The sequence below is a fragment of the Salvelinus sp. IW2-2015 genome, unplaced genomic scaffold (genome assembly GCF_002910315.2).
Source record: "Salvelinus sp. IW2-2015 unplaced genomic scaffold, ASM291031v2 Un_scaffold221, whole genome shotgun sequence".
Classification (NCBI taxonomy): Eukaryota; Metazoa; Chordata; class Actinopteri; order Salmoniformes; family Salmonidae; genus Salvelinus; species Salvelinus sp. IW2-2015.
In genome coordinates, this window is record NW_019942527.1 from 30,526 (window position 1) to 50,867 (window position 20,342).

The 20,342-nt window shown below is 42.8% G+C and overlaps 1 protein-coding gene across 1 annotated transcript in view; it reads left to right on the plus strand.

The window, feature by feature from the left end:
* The first annotated feature begins 207 nt into the window (after positions 1-207).
* LOC112068198 (pleckstrin homology domain-containing family G member 3) overlaps positions 208-20,342 on the plus strand; it is a 63,941-nt gene continuing 43,806 nt past the window's right edge. The window contains exons 1-2 of the mRNA XM_070438069.1: positions 208-438; positions 13,045-13,112. Coding sequence (XP_070294170.1) covers positions 13,064-13,112 — 49 coding nt within the window. The 5' untranslated portion in view covers positions 208-438; positions 13,045-13,063. The remainder of the gene's footprint in view (positions 439-13,044; positions 13,113-20,342) is intronic.

Sequence of the window (20,342 nt, forward strand, 5' to 3'; positions counted from 1 at the left end):
TTTGAGGCAGTATAAACCAGACAGGCAGCGCATTTCTGATATTTTTTCCACTTATTGGTCTTTTGACCAATCAGATCTTTTCATATCAGATCTTTGTTTTAGATCTAATCTGATTGGTCAAAATACCGATTAGTGAAATAAAAATCAGAATTGGCCTGCCTGTCTAAACGCAGACTTTAATTAGACAATTTGAGCCAGCAAATTCTACCACTCTCGATTAGGTTGCGTGCTTTGGAAGTAGGCGGTCTTTGACCATTGCTCGCTGTACTTTGATATGTGTTCGGCTCAGCTGTAGAGTCAGTAGAGGACAACTGGGCTGTGCGGAGGATTTCTGTGAGTTAAACTATGGAAAACTAAAACCGTAATTATAGTCTACAGAAAAACTAGACCTACACTTTCGCGGGTTCACAGGCAGACGACTACATACTCAAACATTTGGTAAGTGTTTGTAATGAACTCTAATAACCGGGGAAACATTCGTGAATCAGAAACGGTTCGACTCGAATTTTCTTATGAAAAGCCTACACAGCTTAAAGTGCATGCTTGGTCGATACAACACTGCTTTTCTTCAAGAGTTCATGCCGCGTTGTGGTGTAGAGCCTATCAATTTATTCAGTCAAAGCCGTAATTGATTTTTTAAAATCTGCGTCTCGAGACGTTCCTCACTGCTCTGAAACTCCATCAAACTTTGCACCCAGAACCTACCACAACACGTGAAATATGCCAAATTGTTTTGACAGGATGAGGTAAAAGAGCTATGTTGTATTATTTAGGCTATAAAAGGCACACCGCTCTTGCACCTTTACCATTGAAATGACAAAAGTCGCCTATAGGTATATTATTAGGCTTTTTATTTCTTTAACATGTTAAAATTAGGGCTCTTGTCCATGACATGGCAGTGTCAAATATCCATTACGCTCCCCTACTTCAACAGGGTAGCCTACTGCATTGCTAGGTAGGTGGACCTGCTGTTGTATATGGAGATTTAGTAAAATTCCATGTGGATTAAATAACGGTGTACTATCTGAGATCCTTGGGACTTCCCTACCCTTTTGAAATTGACATGTGTAAGGGTTAGGATTTAGGGTAGGGATTTCCTAAGGATTCTGAATTGCACTGACCATTAAATTACCTATAATCTAAAACCGTCAGGTCTTTAACTCCACTGAGTCAGGCTAAAAGCTTAGATCCCTGCTAAGAGTACGTTTTGGTACTGATTATGTATTTTCTAAAAAAAGAACATTCTATGACTGAACTTTGATCAGCTGCAGAGATCACCTTTCCTGGATAGGTGCCTGGGAGACTAAATATGGCTAAAAACTAGATTGCTATTTTGAGACTTGGTGACAGTATGCAACTTTTTTTGGGCAACCTGACCAAATTTACACAGATCTACAGTATAACTCACATTCCTATCATTCTACTTGAAAGCAAGTCTAAGAAGCTGTAGATACATTCTATGTGCCCTATTTCTGTTTCATGTTTTTGCTCTTACTTTGGGTTTGTACACCAGCTGAAACAACAATATTTTAGGTTATGGAAAATATACACTGAACAAAAATATAAACAGCACATGTAAAGTGTTGGTTTCATGAGCTGAAATAAATGATCCCAGGATTTCCATATGCACAAAAAGCTTACATCCCTGTTAGTGAGCATTTCTCCTTTGCCAAGATAATCTATCCACCTGACAGGTGTGGCATATCAAGAAGATGATTAAACAGCATGATCATTACACAAGTTCACCTTGTGCTGGGGACAAAAGGCCAATCTAGAATGTATAGTTTTGTGTCACAACACAATGCCACAGATGTCTCAAGTTGAGGGAACGTGCAATTGGCATGCTGACTGCAGGAATGTCCACCATAGCTTAGTTGAAATTTTTTTTTGCACTTTTTCTACACAATTTTGTAGTATCCAATTGATACTACAAAATTGTCCCATTGCTACAACTCCCGTATGGACTCGGGAGAGGCAAAAGTCGAGAGCCGTGCGTCCTTCGAAACACAACCCAGCCAAGCCGCACTACTTGACACAATGCCTGCCTAACCCGGAAGCCAGCTGCACCAATGTGTCGGAGGAAACACCGCACACCTGGCGACCATGTCAGCGTGCATTGCGCCCGGCATGCCACAGGAGTTGCTAGTGCGCGATGGGACAAGAACATCCCTGCCGGCCAAACCCTCCTCTAACCCGGACAATGCTGGGCCAATTGTGCGCCGCTCCATGGTCTCTGTCGCGGCTGGCTGTGACAGAGCCTGAGCCTGGACTCTAACCAGGATCACAGCTAGCGCACTGCGATGCAGTGCCTCAGACCACTGTGCCACTCGGGAGGCCCGTCCACCATAGCTTTTGCCAGATAATTGAATGTTAATTTCTCTACCATAAGCTGCCTCCAGTGTTTTAGAGAATTTGCCAGTACATCCAACCGGCCTCACAACCGCAGACCACGTGTAACCACGCCAGCCCAGGACCTCCACATCTGGCTTCTTCACATGCAGGATCATTGGAGACCAGCCACCCGGACAGCTGATGAAACTGGGTTTGCACAGCTGAATACTTTCTGCACAAACCTTCTCAGGGAAGCTCATCGTCCTCACCAGGGTCTTGACCTTTTTTTAAATTTCTTATTATTTATTTTACCTTTAACTAGGCAAGTCAGTTAAGAACAAATTCTTATTTTCAATGACTGCCTAGGAACAGTGGGTTAACTGCCTTGTTCAGGGGCAGAATGACAGATTTTTATCTTGTATCTTGATTTGATTTTGCAACCTTTTGGTTACTAGTCCAACGCTCTAACCACTAGGCTACCTGCCGCCCCACCTATAGTTATAGGTGACCTGACTGCAGTTTGGCATTGAAACTGACTTCAGTGGGAAAATGCTCACCTTTGATGGCCACTGGCACGCTGGAGAAGTGAGCTCTTCAAGGATGAATCCTGGTTTCAACTGTACTGGGCAGATACTAGACAGGGTGTTTAGTGTTGTGTGGGCGAACGCTTTGCTGATGTCAACATTGAACAGCATGCCCCATGGTGGGGTTATGATATGGCCAGGCAGAAGCTATGGACAATGAACACAATGGTATTTTAATCGATGACAATTTAAATACACAGCAATACCATGACAAGATCCTAAGGCCCGTTGTTGTGCCATTTGTCCGCCGCCATCACCTTGTTTCAGCATAATGCAGGGTCCCATGTTGCAAGGATCTGTACACAATTCCTGGAAGATGAAAATGTCCCACTTCTTACATGGCCTGCACTCTCACCAGACATGTCACCCGTTGAGCATGTTTGAAATGCTCTGGATTGACGTGACGGCAACTTCGCACAGCCATTGAAGAGTGCGACAACATTCCACAGGCCACAAACAAAAGCCTGATGAACTCTATCCGAAGGAGATGTGTCGCGCTGCATGAGGCAAATGCTGGAAACCATTTTTCTGTTTTTGTATCTGTGATGCATATCTGTATTCCCAGTCATGTGAAGTCTGTAGATTAGGGGCTAATGTATTTCAGTTGACTGATTTTCCTTATGAACTGTAACTCAAAAAAATATATTTTTATATTTGTGTTCAGTGTATGATACTGAAATTGGTACAAACTGAAATTAGGCTAACCTATTCGTTTTAGCAACCAGGAAATGGTGGTGTGATTTCTGCGTAGTGCAACTTTGAGATGAGTGAAATATTCCTACTATTTCTGGGTTGGTTGGTTGGTTGTGTGGGGCCAAACAAACTGGATTGGCTTAAATTGACATGTAAACTATATTGAGTACTTTCGGAAAGTATTTAGACCCCCTTCCCTTTATTCCCACATTTTGTTACGTTACAGCCTTATTCTAAAATTGATGAAGATTTTTATAATTTAATCAATCTACACACAATATCCCACAATGATAAAGCAAAAACAGGTTTTTAGAAAAAAGTGTGCAAATGTATAAAAAATATACCTGAAATTCCATAATTAAGTATTCAGACCCTTTGCTATGAGACTCAATTGAGCTCCTGTGCATCCTGTGTCCATTGACCATCCTTGAGATGTTTCTACAACTCGATTGGAGTATACCAGTGGTTGGTTAAATTTAATTGACTTGATTTGAGAAGGCACACACCAGTCTATATAAGGTCCCACAGTTGACAGTGCATGTCGGAGCAAAAACCAAGCCATGAGGTCGACGGATTGTGTCACAGGCACATATCTGGGGAAGGGTACCAAAACATTTCTTCAGCATTTGAAGGTCCCCAAGAATACATCATTCTCAAATGGAGAAGTTTGGACTCTTCCTAGAGCTGGCTGTCTGGCCAAACTGAGCAATCGGGGGAGAAGGGCCAACCAAGAACCCCATGGTCACTCTGACAGGGCTCTGGAGTTCCTCTGCGGAGATTGAAGAACCTTCCAGAAGGGCAACCATCTCTGCAGCACTCCACCAATCAGGCCTTTATGGTAGAGTGGCCAGATGGAAGCCACACCTCAGTAAAAGGCACATGACAGTCCACTTGGAGTTTGTCAATAAGCACTTAAAGGACTCTCAGACCATGAAAAACAAGATTCTCTGGTCTTATGAAACCAAGATTGAACTCTGGCCTGAATGCCAAGTGTCACGTCTGGAGGAAACCTGGAACCATCCCTACGGTAAGAATGGGGGTGGCAGCGTCATGCTGTAGGGATGTTTTTCAGTGGCAGGGACTGGGAGACTAGTCAGGATTGAGGGGAAAGGTGAACAGAGCAAAGTACAGAGATCCTTGATGAAAACCTGCTCAGGACCTCAGACTGGGTCAACAGTTCACCTTCCAACATGACAATAACCCTAAGCACACAGCCAAGACAATGCAGGAGTGACTTTGTGACAAGTCTCTGAATGTCCTTGAGTGGCCCAGCCAGAGCCTGGACTTGAACCCCATCAAACATCTCTGGCAAGTCAGTTAAGGACAAATTCTTATTTACAATGACTGCCAAACCCGGATGACTCTGAGCCAATAGTGCGCCGCCCTATGGGACTCCCAATCACGGCTGGATATGATACAGCCTGGATTTGAACCAGAGATTGTAGTGACGCCTCTTGCAATGAGATGCAGTGCCTTAGACTGCTGCGCCACTCGGGAGCCCACTGTGCAGTGACGCTCCCCATCCAACCTGCCAGAGCACGAGATGATCCGCTGAGAAGGATGGGAGAAACTCCCCAAATACAGGTGTGCCAAGCTTGTATCGTCATACTCAAGGCTGTAATTCCTGCCGAAGGTGCTTCAACAGAGTACTGAGTAAAGGGTTTGACTACTTACGTAAATTAGAATATTTATTTTTTTGTAAATTAGCAAACATTTCTTTTGCTTTATCATTATTGTGGGAAAACTAATGCATTTTAGAATAAGGCTATAACGTAACAATGTGGAAAAAGTCAAGGTCTGAATACTTTCCCAATGCACTGTAAGTAAGGTTATAACTTGTCAATAGACAATGAAGGAGACAGCACTTTTCACTTATGTATTTTAATTGACCATTCTAAATCACCTTTTATAACTATGGGGGGAAATGTGCTTGCTTCTAGGGGGTGTAAACGTTTAAGCCAAATTGGGATCGCTAATTCGGCTAGGATTTAAAAAAATTAATAAAAAAATTCTCCCACAATTTAAATCCCACTGAAGTTATCATAAATCAGATTCTTTGCCATGATAGACTATAAAGGCACAGGGAAAGTTGATTTTACGAGTCAGGCAAAACGACATTGAGAGATACAGATTACCAAGAAATGCCCACGGTTCTTTCTGCCTGCCCCCTCTCCCTCACGCCGGCTCGCCTGCTCTTTCTCTTTGCTAATGATGCAAGTGTGTGTGTTCAGTCTTCGGACTGTTGCGTGTAGAATATCCTAGCCTTTTCATTGATTAGGCCCTGCTTTACTGAAGTTGTGAGATATAGCATTCCATTGTGAGATACAGCTTTTGCTTACCGATAGATGGGCCTAGTGCACGGTTCTGACTGTCTGCCTGGTGGCCGACCTGCATATACTGTGCCCCTCCGTTCTCTGTCCCTCACTAGCTCGCTATGAAGGATGCAAGTGTTTGTGTTCTCGGAAGTGCAGCAACTAATCAGTCTCCTCCCGTTCCAGAAATACTTATACGTCATTAACAGTTGTAAAAATAGCAGAGAAAGGCAAGTGATAGCAGTGAAGTCTTGTATGGAAATACTTTGAGAAAGTGGTGAAATGCCAATTTGTAAGGTGGAATTGAGGTACAGTAATGGTAGTACGTGTGCAATGCTTAACCATCTGAAAAATACACACTGAGACCCAAACCATTTTGTCTTAGTTTTATCTGAATTTTTCTATTTGTCACATCACTACTTTCTACGATTTGTGATATGTTTCACCTAGCTAACTTAAGATGAATGCACTAATGTAAGTCGCTCTGGATCAGAGCATCTGCTAAATGACTCAAATGTGTAAGTGCTGTGCCCACACATTGCACGATCTTCACGGGCTCTGGGCTTTGAGGGACACATCTTTTATCGGCCCATCTTGGCAGCATGCTCTGAATCGTAATTACTAAGCTGCCCAAAGTGAAGAGTTCATATGTTAAATGTCTTGTGAGTCCGAGGTTGCGAAGATGCTATTCTAGAATGAGCTGGTTTTAATTGAAGTTAAGTTGGAGTGTCTGGTTCATTGTGTTCTCCAATGAATGAAAGGCTGTTGGTTTCTTGTGGGCTATGTCAGGGACATAGTGGAGGAGTAATGTGGGGAAAGAGGACGCTTGATCCTAAGTGTTTTATGGTGCCATTCTGCAATATGGCACGCTTCAAATTGAAATACTTCAGATTTTATGCACCATTGGGATTTTTCCATAGTGCTGACATCCACGTATTCCTATCACTATTTACTGGTTTAATGTCTATGGCTAAGAGAGGTCCACAAAATGGACAGCCCTACCACTGGAAAACATTTGTCTGTCAGTCTATAGACCTCCTGGATGTCAGTCAGCTCAATTAGGTTTCTATTCACTTTCTGAATATAAACATCCTGACCGTGTCCTGTCTGAGGACATCCCGGAGGCTTGTTTAGTATTCCCAGAATCCCTTGTTGGGTAGACTGTTTGGGGACAAGAGAATGTTATGTTGTCTCTCGCTGACTGTGGGGTGGAGCAGCTTACATTCTACTACACTATTCTTAGCCTGCTTGCTATCTAATGCTTCATTGATTCATGTCGCACCCGGAAGCAGTTCATTTGCCAAGTTATCTGTTGCATGTAATGGGGAGTAGGGATCTCTGCATGATTGGGCAGCTGAGTCAAGACGGGAATGACAAGGCACACATCATATGCAGCAAGGAAATTGCTCTGATGCTTAGATGGCAAAAAGTACAGTCATTTCACCATCAGATTCCACCGTTATTCACATTTTCATTATCTCTGATGGAAACCTCCCCCAGGCACTACTGAGTCAGTAAGGCATACCAAATGATTCCTTAGGGTTCAAATGCAATATAATTGTTATCTGTGGCACTCAATAGAAAATTCACTGGTTGGTTAAATGTCACTTCCTTCCTGCGCTGTCTATGCCCTCTGTGTGTAACCCTCAATTGCATACTCCTCGCGTCCTTTCTCTCTCTCTCTCTCCGAGTCTCTTTCTCAAAACCCATTGGCGGAGAAGGTCAGAGGGGATGGACATCTGGCTTTCTCATCCAATGGGTTTTGATAAGACTGCAAGGGGATGTGAAGAATATGCAATTGAGATCTTCCCAGATTGTGGCTTGTCTTATTACCCTCCATAGTCTGCCCTCTGTTAGTTCAAGGTTTCACTTCCCTCGTAACACTGGGAGCTGTCAGTGGTGAATGATATTCCCCAGATAGTAATCAGATCTCTCACCAAGGAGCCGATCAGTCAAGAATTCCAGGCTTTGGGTCTGAAGTACAGGGAGGACAGGGTCAGCCTTTTGTTATTTACATTTACATTTAAGTCATTTAGCAGACGCTCTTATCCAGAGCGACTTACAAATTGGTGCATTCACCTTATGATATCCAGTGGAACAACCACTTTACAATAGTGCATCTAACTCTTTTAAGGGGGGGGGGTTAGAAGGATTACTTTATCCTATCCTAGGTATTCCTTAAAGAGGTGGGGTTTCAGGTGTCTCCGGAAGGTGGTGATTGACTCCGCTGACCTGGCGTCGTGAGGGAGTTTGTTCACCATTGGGGTGCCAGAGCAGCGAACAGTTTTGACTGGGCTGAGCGGGAACTGTACTTCCTCAGAGGTAGGGAGGCGAGCAGGCCAGAGGTGGATGAACGCAGTGCCTTGTTTGGGTGAGGGCCTGATCAGAGCCTGAAGGTACGGAGGTGCCGTTCCCCTCACAGCTCCGTAGGCAAGCACCATGGTCTTGTAGCGGATGCGAGCTTCAACTGGAAGCCAGTGGGAGAGAGCGGAGGGCGGGGTGACGTGAGAGAACTTGGGAAAGTTGAACACCAGACGGGCTGCGGCGTTCTGGATGAGTTGTAGGGGTTTAAGGCACAGGCAGGGAGCCCAGCCAACAGCGAGTTGCAGTAATCCAGACGGGAGATGACAAGTGCTCGGATTAGGACCTGCGCCTTCCTTGCGTGAGGCAGGGGTCGTACTCTGCGAATGTTGTAGAGCATGAACCTACAGGAACGGGTCACCGCCTTGATGTTAGTTGAGAACGACAGGGTGTTGTCCAGGATCACGCCAAGGTCTTAGCACTCTGGGAGGAGGACACAATGGAGTTGTCAACCGTGATGCGAGATCATGGAACGGGCAGTCCTTCCCGGGAGGAAGAGCAGCTCGTCTTGCCGAGGTTCAGCTTGAGGTGGTGATCCGTCATCCACACTGATAGTCTGCCAGACATGCAGAGATGCGATTCACCACCTGGTTATCAGAGGGGGGAAAGGAGAAGATTAATTGTGTGTCGTCTGCATAGCAATGATAGGAGAAGACCATGTGAGGATATGACAGAGCCAAGTGACTTGGTGTATAGCGAGAATAGGAGAGGGCCTAGAACAGAGCCCTGGGGGACACCAGTGGTGAGAGCACGTGGTGCGGAGACAGATTCTCGCCACGCACCTGGTAGGAGCGACCTGTCAGGTAGGACGCAATCCAAGCGTGGGCCCGCCGGAGATGCCCAGCTCGGAGAGGGTGGAGAGGAGGATCTGATGGTTCACAGTATCAAAGGCAGCCGATAGGTCTAGAAGGATGAGAGCAGAGGAGAGAGAGTTAGCTTTAGCAGTGCGGAGCGCCCCGTGACACAGAGAAGAGCAGTCTCAGTTGAATGACTAGTCTTGAAACCTGACTGATTTGGATCAAGAAGGTCATCATTCTGATTTATGGTTTGTGTACGTTTGGGGTGGGGCATTGGACACAATGACCCAATTTGAATTTCCCTCATCTCCCAATCTCTCTTCAACTGAGCACAGTCTCTATAATCTCATGGCAACAACTGTTTTGTCATTTGTTAGAAAAGGTTCCTGTTGGAATTTAAACTCTGGCAGTCTGGGATCAGGAAAAATAAGATCACAGGAACAAAGGGGTCATATCTGCTTTGCTAAAGGGATATACAGACCAAGTGATCTATTGCAGCTCTAACTTAACCACCATCAGATTATCCATGGTGGCATCTGTGTCCACTTAGAGAACAAGCTCCAGAGTCTCCAGAAGGGAGGTCAGGTTGCGGCTAACACACTTATCAGCTGTGGGAACAAATGTTCTCAATTTGTGTGTAAAGAAGGCTGGCTTCAGCACAAATGGCCAACTCCACATAACTGTCAGTCTGGCTAGTGGTTACACTAAGGATTTCAAGGAAGTTTTGATTCTGACTTTACAGTTTTCATATCTCAGCAAATGTGATGGGTATAGAGGTTTAAAACGCAGTAAATCTGTAGGTTGGGAGTGATAATTACTGTGCTGACCTTGTTCTTGCTAGGAGACACTTTTATAAATGTATTTTTTTCCATTCAAGTGTGTTCTCTGATTTTTTTGTTTATTTAAAATATTTTTGGATCTGGCATTTTAATGGAGGACTACCTTTTGAGCCCTTATTTCTTGTCTAGTCGCTCATTGACCAGTAAGGGTTCTGAGAGATTAGCAGTGGTGTAAAGTACTAAAGTAGTTTTTTGGGGTATCTGTACTTTACTATTTATATTTGTCAACTTTTACTTCACTACATTCCTGGGGGGGGGGGGGGAATTGTACTTTTTACTCCATACATTTTCCCTGACACCAAAAGTACTCATTACATTTTGAATGCTTAGCAGGACAGGAAATGGCTCAAAATTCACACACTTATCAAGAGAACACGTGGCCATCCCTACTGCCTCTGACCTGGTTGACTCACTAAACACAAATGCATCTTTTGGAAATTATCTCTAAGTGTTGGAGTGTTAACTTGGCTTTCTGTAAATTTTAAAAACAAGAAAATTGTGCCATCTGCTTTGCTTAATATAAGGAATTAAGTGATTTATACATTTACTTTTGATACTAAAGTATATTTAAAGCCAAATACTTTTACTCAAGTAGTATTTTACTGGCTGACTTTTATTTGAGTAACTTTAACTCAAGTATGATAATTGGGTACTTTTTCCACCACTGGAGATTTAGTGTGCTCGTTCAGCTGGTATAGCTCTGAGGTCATAATTCCAGACGTGTCTGAAGTGGACTTGCTCAGTGCACTGGGGGAGGAGTTCAAAGTCTTGCCTTAGACATGAACAATCTTGGTGAAGTCCTCCACTTAAAAATCAATTGGCTGTACTTGGTCAAAGGGTATTTTTCTGAAGAGGCTTGAAGCTTTAGGAACCGTTTTTTAAATTAATTACAGCCTTTCATTCACTGCAATGCAATGATTTCTAGATGTAGCACCTGTTACCTAATTTGATAGCTGGCTGTAACACAGCATGTAAATTGATTTATATTTCTTCGACTCATGTTTTTTATAGTTCAGACACCCCAGTAGGATTGACATGTTTGCCTGCCGATAGTACTTAGCACCTCTGAACGTAGTTGGCAGTCACACTTTTCTGTTCACACAGCAAAGAACTTAATCTCGTCAGCCTTGATAAAATATTAAAAACCATAAGGTAGTGTTGTTTTGGCAATGCATGTCTGTGTGTTGCTTAATTTATGGTCTCGATTCCAATGTTTACTAGCTGCGCCAATGTTGCTATTTTGTAGAAAGTCCTTGTTGATACTAGCCAGATGGCCATGCCTAGATAACTACCTAGTAAGATGACAAAGAAACCATTTAATTCACTCTCTATAATCCCCCACTACCAGTGCCAGCTTATAACCAATTGTTTAGCTAGCCAACGTTAGCATATTCGCTAGCTAGCACAACAGCCTAGCATCCTTAGCTGTGGAATTAACTAGTTAACACAGGCAGCTGTTTCATGGAAACGAATCCATTGTGATCTAATTATGACTGTCAATACTGACTACAGTGGTTAGTTAGCTTGAAGTATTTCGTTTTGTGCGCATTGTCAGTGCACTTATCTAGCTACCATCCCAAAGTCTACATTGCATATAAAGTGTAACTGGCTCATGACATTTAACCGTGGATGTAGAAAATGGCAGAATATATTAATTTCTGTTACTCCTGATGGCTCCCCTACGTGGGGGTTTGTTCTCTGATTGGCTCAAAGTTGAGTTATTGGCCACTGAGTATTTCGATTCTACAAGTAGAAATGGCAGGTTCGTTGCTACCTGGACGGCACTCAGCAGGTAAGTCATGCTTTAGAACCAATAAACATGCCTCTGATGCATGGTTCCCAGGCCCCATGGTGTTAATACACAACCAACTCCACAGCTGCAGGAGCACTGCTCGCTGTTAAACCAATGATCATAATGTGTTGAGCAGGGCTCTTGTTTTCACCCAGCGTTCCTGTGCAACTTAACTGACAAACCTCGTGTGGCAGTGGGCTTGGCCTCAGCAAGCCAGCCTGTCAGCTCGTAGCAATGGCCACTGATTGCGCTCGGGAACAATGCCCGACACTAATCCCTGAAGAATTCCTTCCTCTCTGATCTAGCTGTGTGAAGAATGTAACTGAAAGATGGAGGCTCGCTAAGAATCACAGGAGATGAGTTCTCAGGCCCAGTCATCACTATTAATTTAATTTTGAGGGTGAGAAGCAGTGATGTGGGGAAACTGGCAGGGAGGCTGGGCCTGGAGGTGACACATCATTAAGACCAAAGTACTCTGGCATGATGAGGGACAACCTAACTGCAGGCCACTGTTTGAACTCCTCGACCTGTCAACATGTGAAGCCTATGAAAAATTATGCCTCGGCTTTTGATTCAATTAAGCCCTTGTTGATTTGAATTGGAAACTATTATAGAAGAGGGTAGCTAGCTATGGAATTTGTGTATTCTGGTAGTTTGCTTACTGTAAGGCCTGTTTGACAGGATTTCACCATTACCTTCACACACTCTTCAGGTGGCTGCAGAATTCGGATGTCTCATCCCAGCTAGGACCCTGTAGCTCTGTCATGTCACTGCCGCAGACTTCCAGTCACTGGTCTGGTATAAGCTCATGTTGTAATCTCAGGACTATCTACACAGGCCTATGGAGCCCCATATGTCGGAGAGTGGCTGGCGCGAGCTAACACAGACTAACCATGCAGTCATCAGTGGAATGGGAGGAATTTCTCAAATGCTGATAAGAATCCAGCTAGTTTCCCCTCAATCATGCATAAGCTTAGAGGAGTGAGGAATGTATGAGTTCCTTTAGCATGGTCTAGAATGTAGGCACAGAAGATGGTGTAACATGCACGTTTTAATAATACAAGGTATATGTGTTCACTGGGGAAGGAGAGGTTTAAAGCTGTGATGAAGCTAGTTGTTCATATGCAGGTACTGCAGCTCCATACTGTACAGAATCTAGATTGAGTTGACTGACAACAGGGCATCACAACATTGGCCATACCGCAGCAGAAATTGTGTTTTGTCCTCTTGCTGTCTTAAGCAGAGTTGCATTATTATGTGAAAGCTTATGTATTGTTGATCGTACTACAATGAGTTGACTTGAGACTGACCCTACTTTATATGTTGTCTTGGCAGGTCCTGAGGCCTGAGTGCCATGCCAGAGGAGTCCCACAGTGCTCTCCATAAGGGCCCAATGGGGGAAGGTAAGACCAGCCCTTTTAACATCTTATTGACTTATGTAGTTAGTTGTACAGTAGGCTATATGCTGTGTGATCTGAATTCTCCGATGCACTGGTAAACAATGATCACTTGGTAGTTTACAGCTGAAAGTCCATTACTAACCTCTGACTTGATTTTTGCAGTAATGTTTGTTTGCCGATGTGACTGTAGGATGCCAAACTAATGTAACAGTGATGGGTTATTCTAATCCAAATGTACAGGTTATTTTCCTTCAGCCAGAGTCCTGCATTGGTAAGTGGAAAAGGGCTGGCAACTGCAGAATAAAGAACATCTGGAAAAGCAGAACTTAGAAACTCGTGAATTCCCTGCCCACAGTCGGTCAGAGCTGGCCTGGCAGAAAAACTTTGATTCTGGAGCTAGACTGCCCCTTAGACTGCTTAGACCCTTTAATGTGCAAACCCAAACAAGGATCAGGATGTGTCTGAATCTAAAACCGTTCCTATGCTTTACCTGGCCAGTGTAACTGACCTGCAAGGTGGGGGGTGCTTCCTTAAATTACACTGAACAAAATAGAAAGGCAACATGTAAAGTGTTGATTTCATGAGTTGAAATTAAAGATCCCAGAAATGTTCTATATGCACAAAAAGCTTGTTTCTCACAAATTTGTGCACAACATTTGATTACATCCCTTTTAGGGAGCATTTCTCCTTTGTCACGGTAATCCATCCACCTGACATGTGTGTCATATCAATAAGTTGATTAAACAGCATGATCATTACACAGGTGCATCTTGTGCTGGGGACAATAAAAGGCCACTAAAATGTGCAGTGTTGTCACAACACTGCCACAGATGTCTGAAGTTTTGAGGGAGTGTGTAATTTGCATGCTGACTGCAGGAATGTTCAACAGAACTGTTGCCAGAGAATTATGTTAATTTCTCTGCCGTAAGCTGCCTCCAACATCGTTTCAGAGAATTTAGCAGCATGTCCATCCGGCCTCAACCTCAGACCACATGTAACCACACCAGCCCAGGACCTCGACATCCGGCTTTTTCACCTGTGGGATCGTCTGAAGAGGGGAGGGGGTTTGCTAAGGAGTTTTTCTGTTAGTAATAAAGCGCTTTTGTGGGGAGGAACTCTCTGATTTTGTTGGGCCTGGCTCCCCAGTGGCTGCGCCCCTGCCCAGTCATGTAAAATCCATAGATTTAAAGCCTAATGAATTTATTTCAATTGACTAACTTCCTGTAACTTGGTAAAATCTTTAAATGTTGCGTTTTATGTTTTTGTTAAGTATGCATTTCTTTGCAAATAATATTTAATAAGAACTCTACACAGTGCTCCTGTGTCCACATTGTCCCCCCCCCCCCCAACCTCTCTTCTCCACTGAACACATTTGGCGCTGAGCTTCCACTCTGGCTGAAGAATGCCAATGTGTCAATGGCTCCCTTTTTCCTCTCCACCCGACCTTTAGCCACCACCACGGCCAAAAGAGGCCAGTGGCTTGGAGGGGGGACGTGTGCCGCCCTCATGAGTTGTCTCATTTCCTCAGACTATAGTTCAGTCTGTATTCAGGTGCCTTTAGCAATTGAAGCCTCACAAATCTCCCAACTGTTTTCACCCTCAAATTGTAGTTAAACAAATTGTGGCTTATTTGAACTAAAGCGTGAACCCAGAGGAGTTAAAGAAGCACGTTGTCAATTTGTCTCCTGTGGCTGGATAAATCTTAACAGGCAGCTGGGAATGTTGTCTTTTTGACGTAATGATTGGTTGACGTGAAGAACCAAGAGGAATGTGTGAAAGGAAGACCCCGGTCTGTGTGAAAGTAAACAAAATGATGACGTTGTCGTGACTTTCCAGCTCCAATGCATCTCTGGGGTTAAAAGACTCAAAAGTTTATGAAGTGACCACTCAGCTGAAAGAAAAGCCAGGGGGTTTGTTTTACTGCCAACAGCGTTACAATAACATTAGACACGTTTTGTCTACCTATGGCTGTCAAATATTCTGGCACTGCTCCAAGATGGCTTTATTTCATTTGATGTATCAGCTGAAATTCTTTTTTTTAATAAAAATATGTACAAAAATGATTCTAAAATAAGCAGGCTGTGATGGATTAGTACCCCCTAGAGTCATTTAATTTAATTGACTGTTGGCTGAATATTGGAGGAAGTAAATCCTTTCTCGGGTTTTATACGTTTATCTGTTTTTTGATAAATGTTGCATTATCCCATTTTTAGGAGTCCATTCATGCAAACTCTGACTTCTAAAAAAATAAATAATATATATATAAAACTTAGTCAATGTCCATGCTGTAGGAAAGCTAATGTACAGCTGTGTGAAGCTGTTGATGAAATGTGGCTGAACAGTGTGCCAAAGATCAGAGCTACCCCTGACCTACTTAGTAGAGCGTGCTGAAATTGGAAAGTAGCTATGCTTGCAGAATGTATGGCGCTGTAAAGGGGTTGTACTAATTTGAGACATCCACCCAGCAGCAGCTGTTCCAGCTGAGTATTGGCATGGGGCTCCAGACTATGGTGATCTGGCCAGGCAGTAGGGGCGATCTGGCATTTCTGGGTTAAAAATGTGATGGTGTGTTAGAAATGCCAGGGGTGATTTCTGGTCTGAGTTCGCCCCTGCCAAGCAGGAATGACTGGTCCTCTAAGTGCTGCTTGTTTAACTGAACCTCCAGACCTTTACTTTCACCCCTCATTCTGCTCCTCTATCAGTCATAGGCTGGTTGGCTGCACCAGCTCCAGTCACATGCACTCTAGGTGCATGTGGAGACTGCTTTAGTAAGGGTTTTAATGCTCTTGTCATTTAGATCCATTGACTGCAACACCGATCAGTATATACCGTAAAACTTTAATAGCCCAGGCGTTTCTTTGCTTATCACTGAACACAACAGGCACTTTTTATAGACTGCCTTCTATTTGAGCCAGGTGTCTTTCTTAATGCACACAGCTTTTGCTAATTTGCTAATTTGCATAGTTAATTGTTTAATTCAAGCATTCATTTCTAGCATTTTAATACTTCTAATTTCCTGCACTGTCACGTTTATTTTGTCTTTAGTATGCCTCTATTTAAAAAAATATTTATCCTTGACAGAATTATTTTCCTTACTCATTTTTGGCAGTTCTTATTTTCACCACTAAAGGTCTGTACTCCTGAAGTTGTTGCCTGCTTTTATGTTTGCCTGTTAGCTAGCAGTTCTCAGCTGTTGGCAGCCAATCACTAGCAGTTTCATACTACCGAATTTTTTTTATTTAAGTGGGGGAAAAAATATTTTCGGGTCTATACTGGATTTTTTCATTTAACACATTAAACCTCAAACAATTTTGACACAATGTTTATTTGAAACAGGTGTTTTATTTGCTAAAATGTTGCCTGGCTATTAAAAGGGAACAGCTGCTATTTGAGCCTCTGCGTTTAGGCATTATAATTGAAGTTTTACGGTATGTGTTAACTTCTATTGTTGGCTGAAGAACTTACTGTTTTGGGACCAGGTTGAGCAAAATGTAGGAAACTAGGATAGTCACTTGTTTTCAACATTTTCAGAAAACCTACTATTCTTTCATGTTTTTTTTCAACTGGTGAAAGGGATCATCTCTAAGCTCTTTTGTTGCCAATACCTTTATACATTCAGCCTTATACTGCATTGCTCAGTACCCTGCCTCCCACTCCCCACAGTCACATGGAAACATCTATAGAAATGTATCAGTCAAACTGACTTATTGCGGATTAAAGGTAGTTCGTGATGACGTAGTGCACAGAAAAATAACTTTAAAAAATAAATAAAATCCCATGTGCCAAATAAATTAAGAGTTGAAAATGTGATGGAGACCCAAACGCTACAGTTTGTGACAACTGTTGCATTTATATGGCAAATGTGCACCCTCCAGTCTTGGCATGTGCGCTCTAGCCAACAGCTCGTAGATAGTGTGGGTAGGCTAATGATGATGAGATTATTATGGATAAGTGCGAGAATTTTTCTTTTGTCAAATGGCAGCCATGCATCAATCATGTCACTAGAATAAGACCCTCAATATTTATTGGAAAGAATGACCTTCAGCACCCTGTGAAGTTCACATTAAATTAATGAATCTGTGGCCTAATAAACTGCATGCGTTCACCAGTCGTAATGGGAGGACCAGACAACATATCGTTGCGTGACTTAAATTGTACCGGAATTTCCTGTTTCCATCAGCCTGGTTTCATTTTTGCGTCATGTAATTAATCAGCATGAAATGGTTGAATGGAAACCTGGTTAGTGTGAATGATTTTACTGTCTCTTACAATGACATTCCTCCCAGAACTCTTCCAGTGGATTACACACATTAGTCAGACTTTCTGTTGAGTCTGATTCCCAGATCTGGGGAGGATCCACTTAATGTGCTACCTGTCTAAAAGTAGCTCTTGATAATCTCCTTCCATTTAGAACCCCCCACATTAGTTTCCTCGGATACAATGCTGCTTGTTTAAAAAAAAAATGTTTCCTGTGTCAGTGACCCTCAGTTAAGATACGCCATCCTGGATGGACTCCCGAAGTCCCCAGACTCACCACCACCTCACTGCCCAGTTGTCCCCCACTGCAGGGAAGTGCTAACGGGGCCCTTGGCCTATCTGTGGACACACAGCCTGGTGGTAAAGTTTACAATGTGCTTGGACCGCTGTCAGATGGTGTGTTGTCCAGAGGAAATGGACCTTTTGAAGAGGCTATTTGGGAGGGGTTGCATGGAGACTTAAGTGGATCATCACATGCCTGTGCACTGAGGTCAATTGGCACTGCTGGGTCCTTCAGAAGTCAAATGTTGCTTTGTAGAAACTTACAGGATTAAATCAGGGTCTTTTGAAAAGATAAGCATCTTAAACTAACTCTTTCTCGTTCAACCACTTTCTTCCCCTCATTAGTATTGGAATGATGGTACAATAGGTTGTATGTGCAGATAAATGTTTCCCTTGCCCCCAATTTTAGTTTTTAATCACTGTAAATTACAAGGTTTTTTCATTAACACAATTGTTGATCAGATCTTTAAAACTAAATGGGGGGGGCGGATTAGGAATTCCTTTTTCAGAAACAAGTGCACAGCTGAACTTGCAAATTATTAAGAAGACATCTATACAGTATATTCAACGATCACATTGTCATTATGGCAACTAAGCTGTCTATTTAGAAAGTCAACCACAAACAGTTTCCCTTGTAAACACAGGACACCTAGCTAGATCTTGACACCTAGCTAGATCTTGACGTATCTTGTGGAATGCAGGTTCAGGTTGTGTGCTCAGCCTCATTCACTGCTGCCATTCAGGTTTATTTACTGGCCTCTAAGCTAATCATTAACATTTCTTTGACAGTTTTGAACATTGAAGGCAAAGTGTAAATAAAACAAACAGGCTAGAAGCGAGATTCTTATAATACCAAAATCAGTGTTTTGTCGCTAGAGACGATTCATGGCTGAGAAGCTGGTTTACCTGACCTTGTGACTAGGGGCAATGTTTGGTTGTAAGGTGCATGATAATGTAGTCTCTGACTAATTGTTAGCGTCAGCCTCTTCCTCCTGAGGAGCAGTCTTTCCCAAGGGGATAAACTCCAGACTACACCCTCTGTTCCTTTATATTTTATCTTAAGGAAAAGAATGGAGGGGATGTTGGGAAGAGGAAGCACTCATTTGAGATGTAGAGCAAAGTGCAAGTCCTGGCTTTCCCCAACGGCATGACGCCAAGCCTTTGGCTCAAAGGATAAGTTAACTTATTAAGGGGCGCCTTCACATCCACAGGAGTTTGCAAGTGAAGGATATATACAAAAAGTACTAATCATCCAATTAGAGCGGAGGATTTTCCAGCTTGTGTGCCTTTTTAATAATAATAAAAAATGTGGCTAGAAAAGTCAGCTTTATGGCTAGAAGGAATATTTAGGTTTGCGGATGCACAGTCGAGACATACAGGAACAAGGAATGCCCTGGTAGCAGTTAATCAGGAAAGTAAAATAGCGTGCTCATAAAGGTGACTGTAAATTTCTCAACTATTCCTACAGGTTGCTTTCAAAATGATCTTTTGATTGTCTTGATTCATAAGAATAGGTATAAAGTGAATACAATTGTCTAATTCTTGGGATTTTACGATAAAAGGCAAAATACCTTTTTGACACAATGAGATGAATGAGATCCAAGATCCATTCTGTATCCAGCAGAGTGCTCTGTAGTTGATCATGTCTGATAAAAATATAAATGATTCTGTCTTAAGTAATCACTCGGCTTCATTTGTTGCATGAGTCTGTGTGAATAGAACAGCTATGTCCAGCAGTACTAACAGAATGGGTGGGGCTATACTATGCTGGTGCCTGCTTAGGAGGAAGGACACTGTTCACACAGTGAAGGACTTGATACATGGTTAATTTTCATCCTGGTGAACACATGCCACTTGAATGCCAATATCAGACCTGCAACAGGAAACAAGTCCAGGGTTCAGGAGAACTGTGGTTTTCTTTCATTGGCTTTCAGCCTCTAAAGAGGATGTATTCATGATCCTTTGTTTTCATAAGTGTCCATGCAACTATAGGAGGGAGAGGGATTTGCAGGCTGGATGTTAGACAGGTAGTCTTGTTCCTCTTTGCTAGTTCCTGATTTGGTTAGAAACATTCAAGGATCATTTAAAGGATGAAGACCGGTCACTTTTTTTAATGGAGAGGGTTTCATATCAAACAGATGAGGATTATGATGAGACTACCAAGTACCCTTGATACAGTTCACCTTTTGTTCATAAGGAAAGGTCTGAGGGTATAGGCTGCAGCAGGAGGAGTCATGGGTGCCTGTTTTGCATGTTATTTTTTATTTTTTTATGTGTCCTATCAGACGAACAATAAAAAATATATATATATATATATCATTGAGTTAATAAAGCCACATACAAACATGGTCTCTTTTTGTTGTTGACTTGAGTAAGGTGGATCCAAAATGCAGGTGTTTCAGCTTAGCTCAGTGCTTTCTATGGTGGGGCAAGCCAGCAGAAAATACGGAGCGTTGCGCCGTGATTGGCTCAGTGTTCTGTCACTCATGGGGACACTACGTCGCCGCCAAGTCTAAGGGTAGAGCTCAAAATCTAGCCTCTTGGGTGCTGCATAGAGTTACATTAGAAGTGCCCATCCAAGAAGGCTAAAGGTCATTGGCTACAGATAAAATGATGCCAAATCACTTTATATCTACAGTAGCTTTGATTGGACTGATTATGTCAACATTATACTTTCAATCTTAGCTAGCAAGC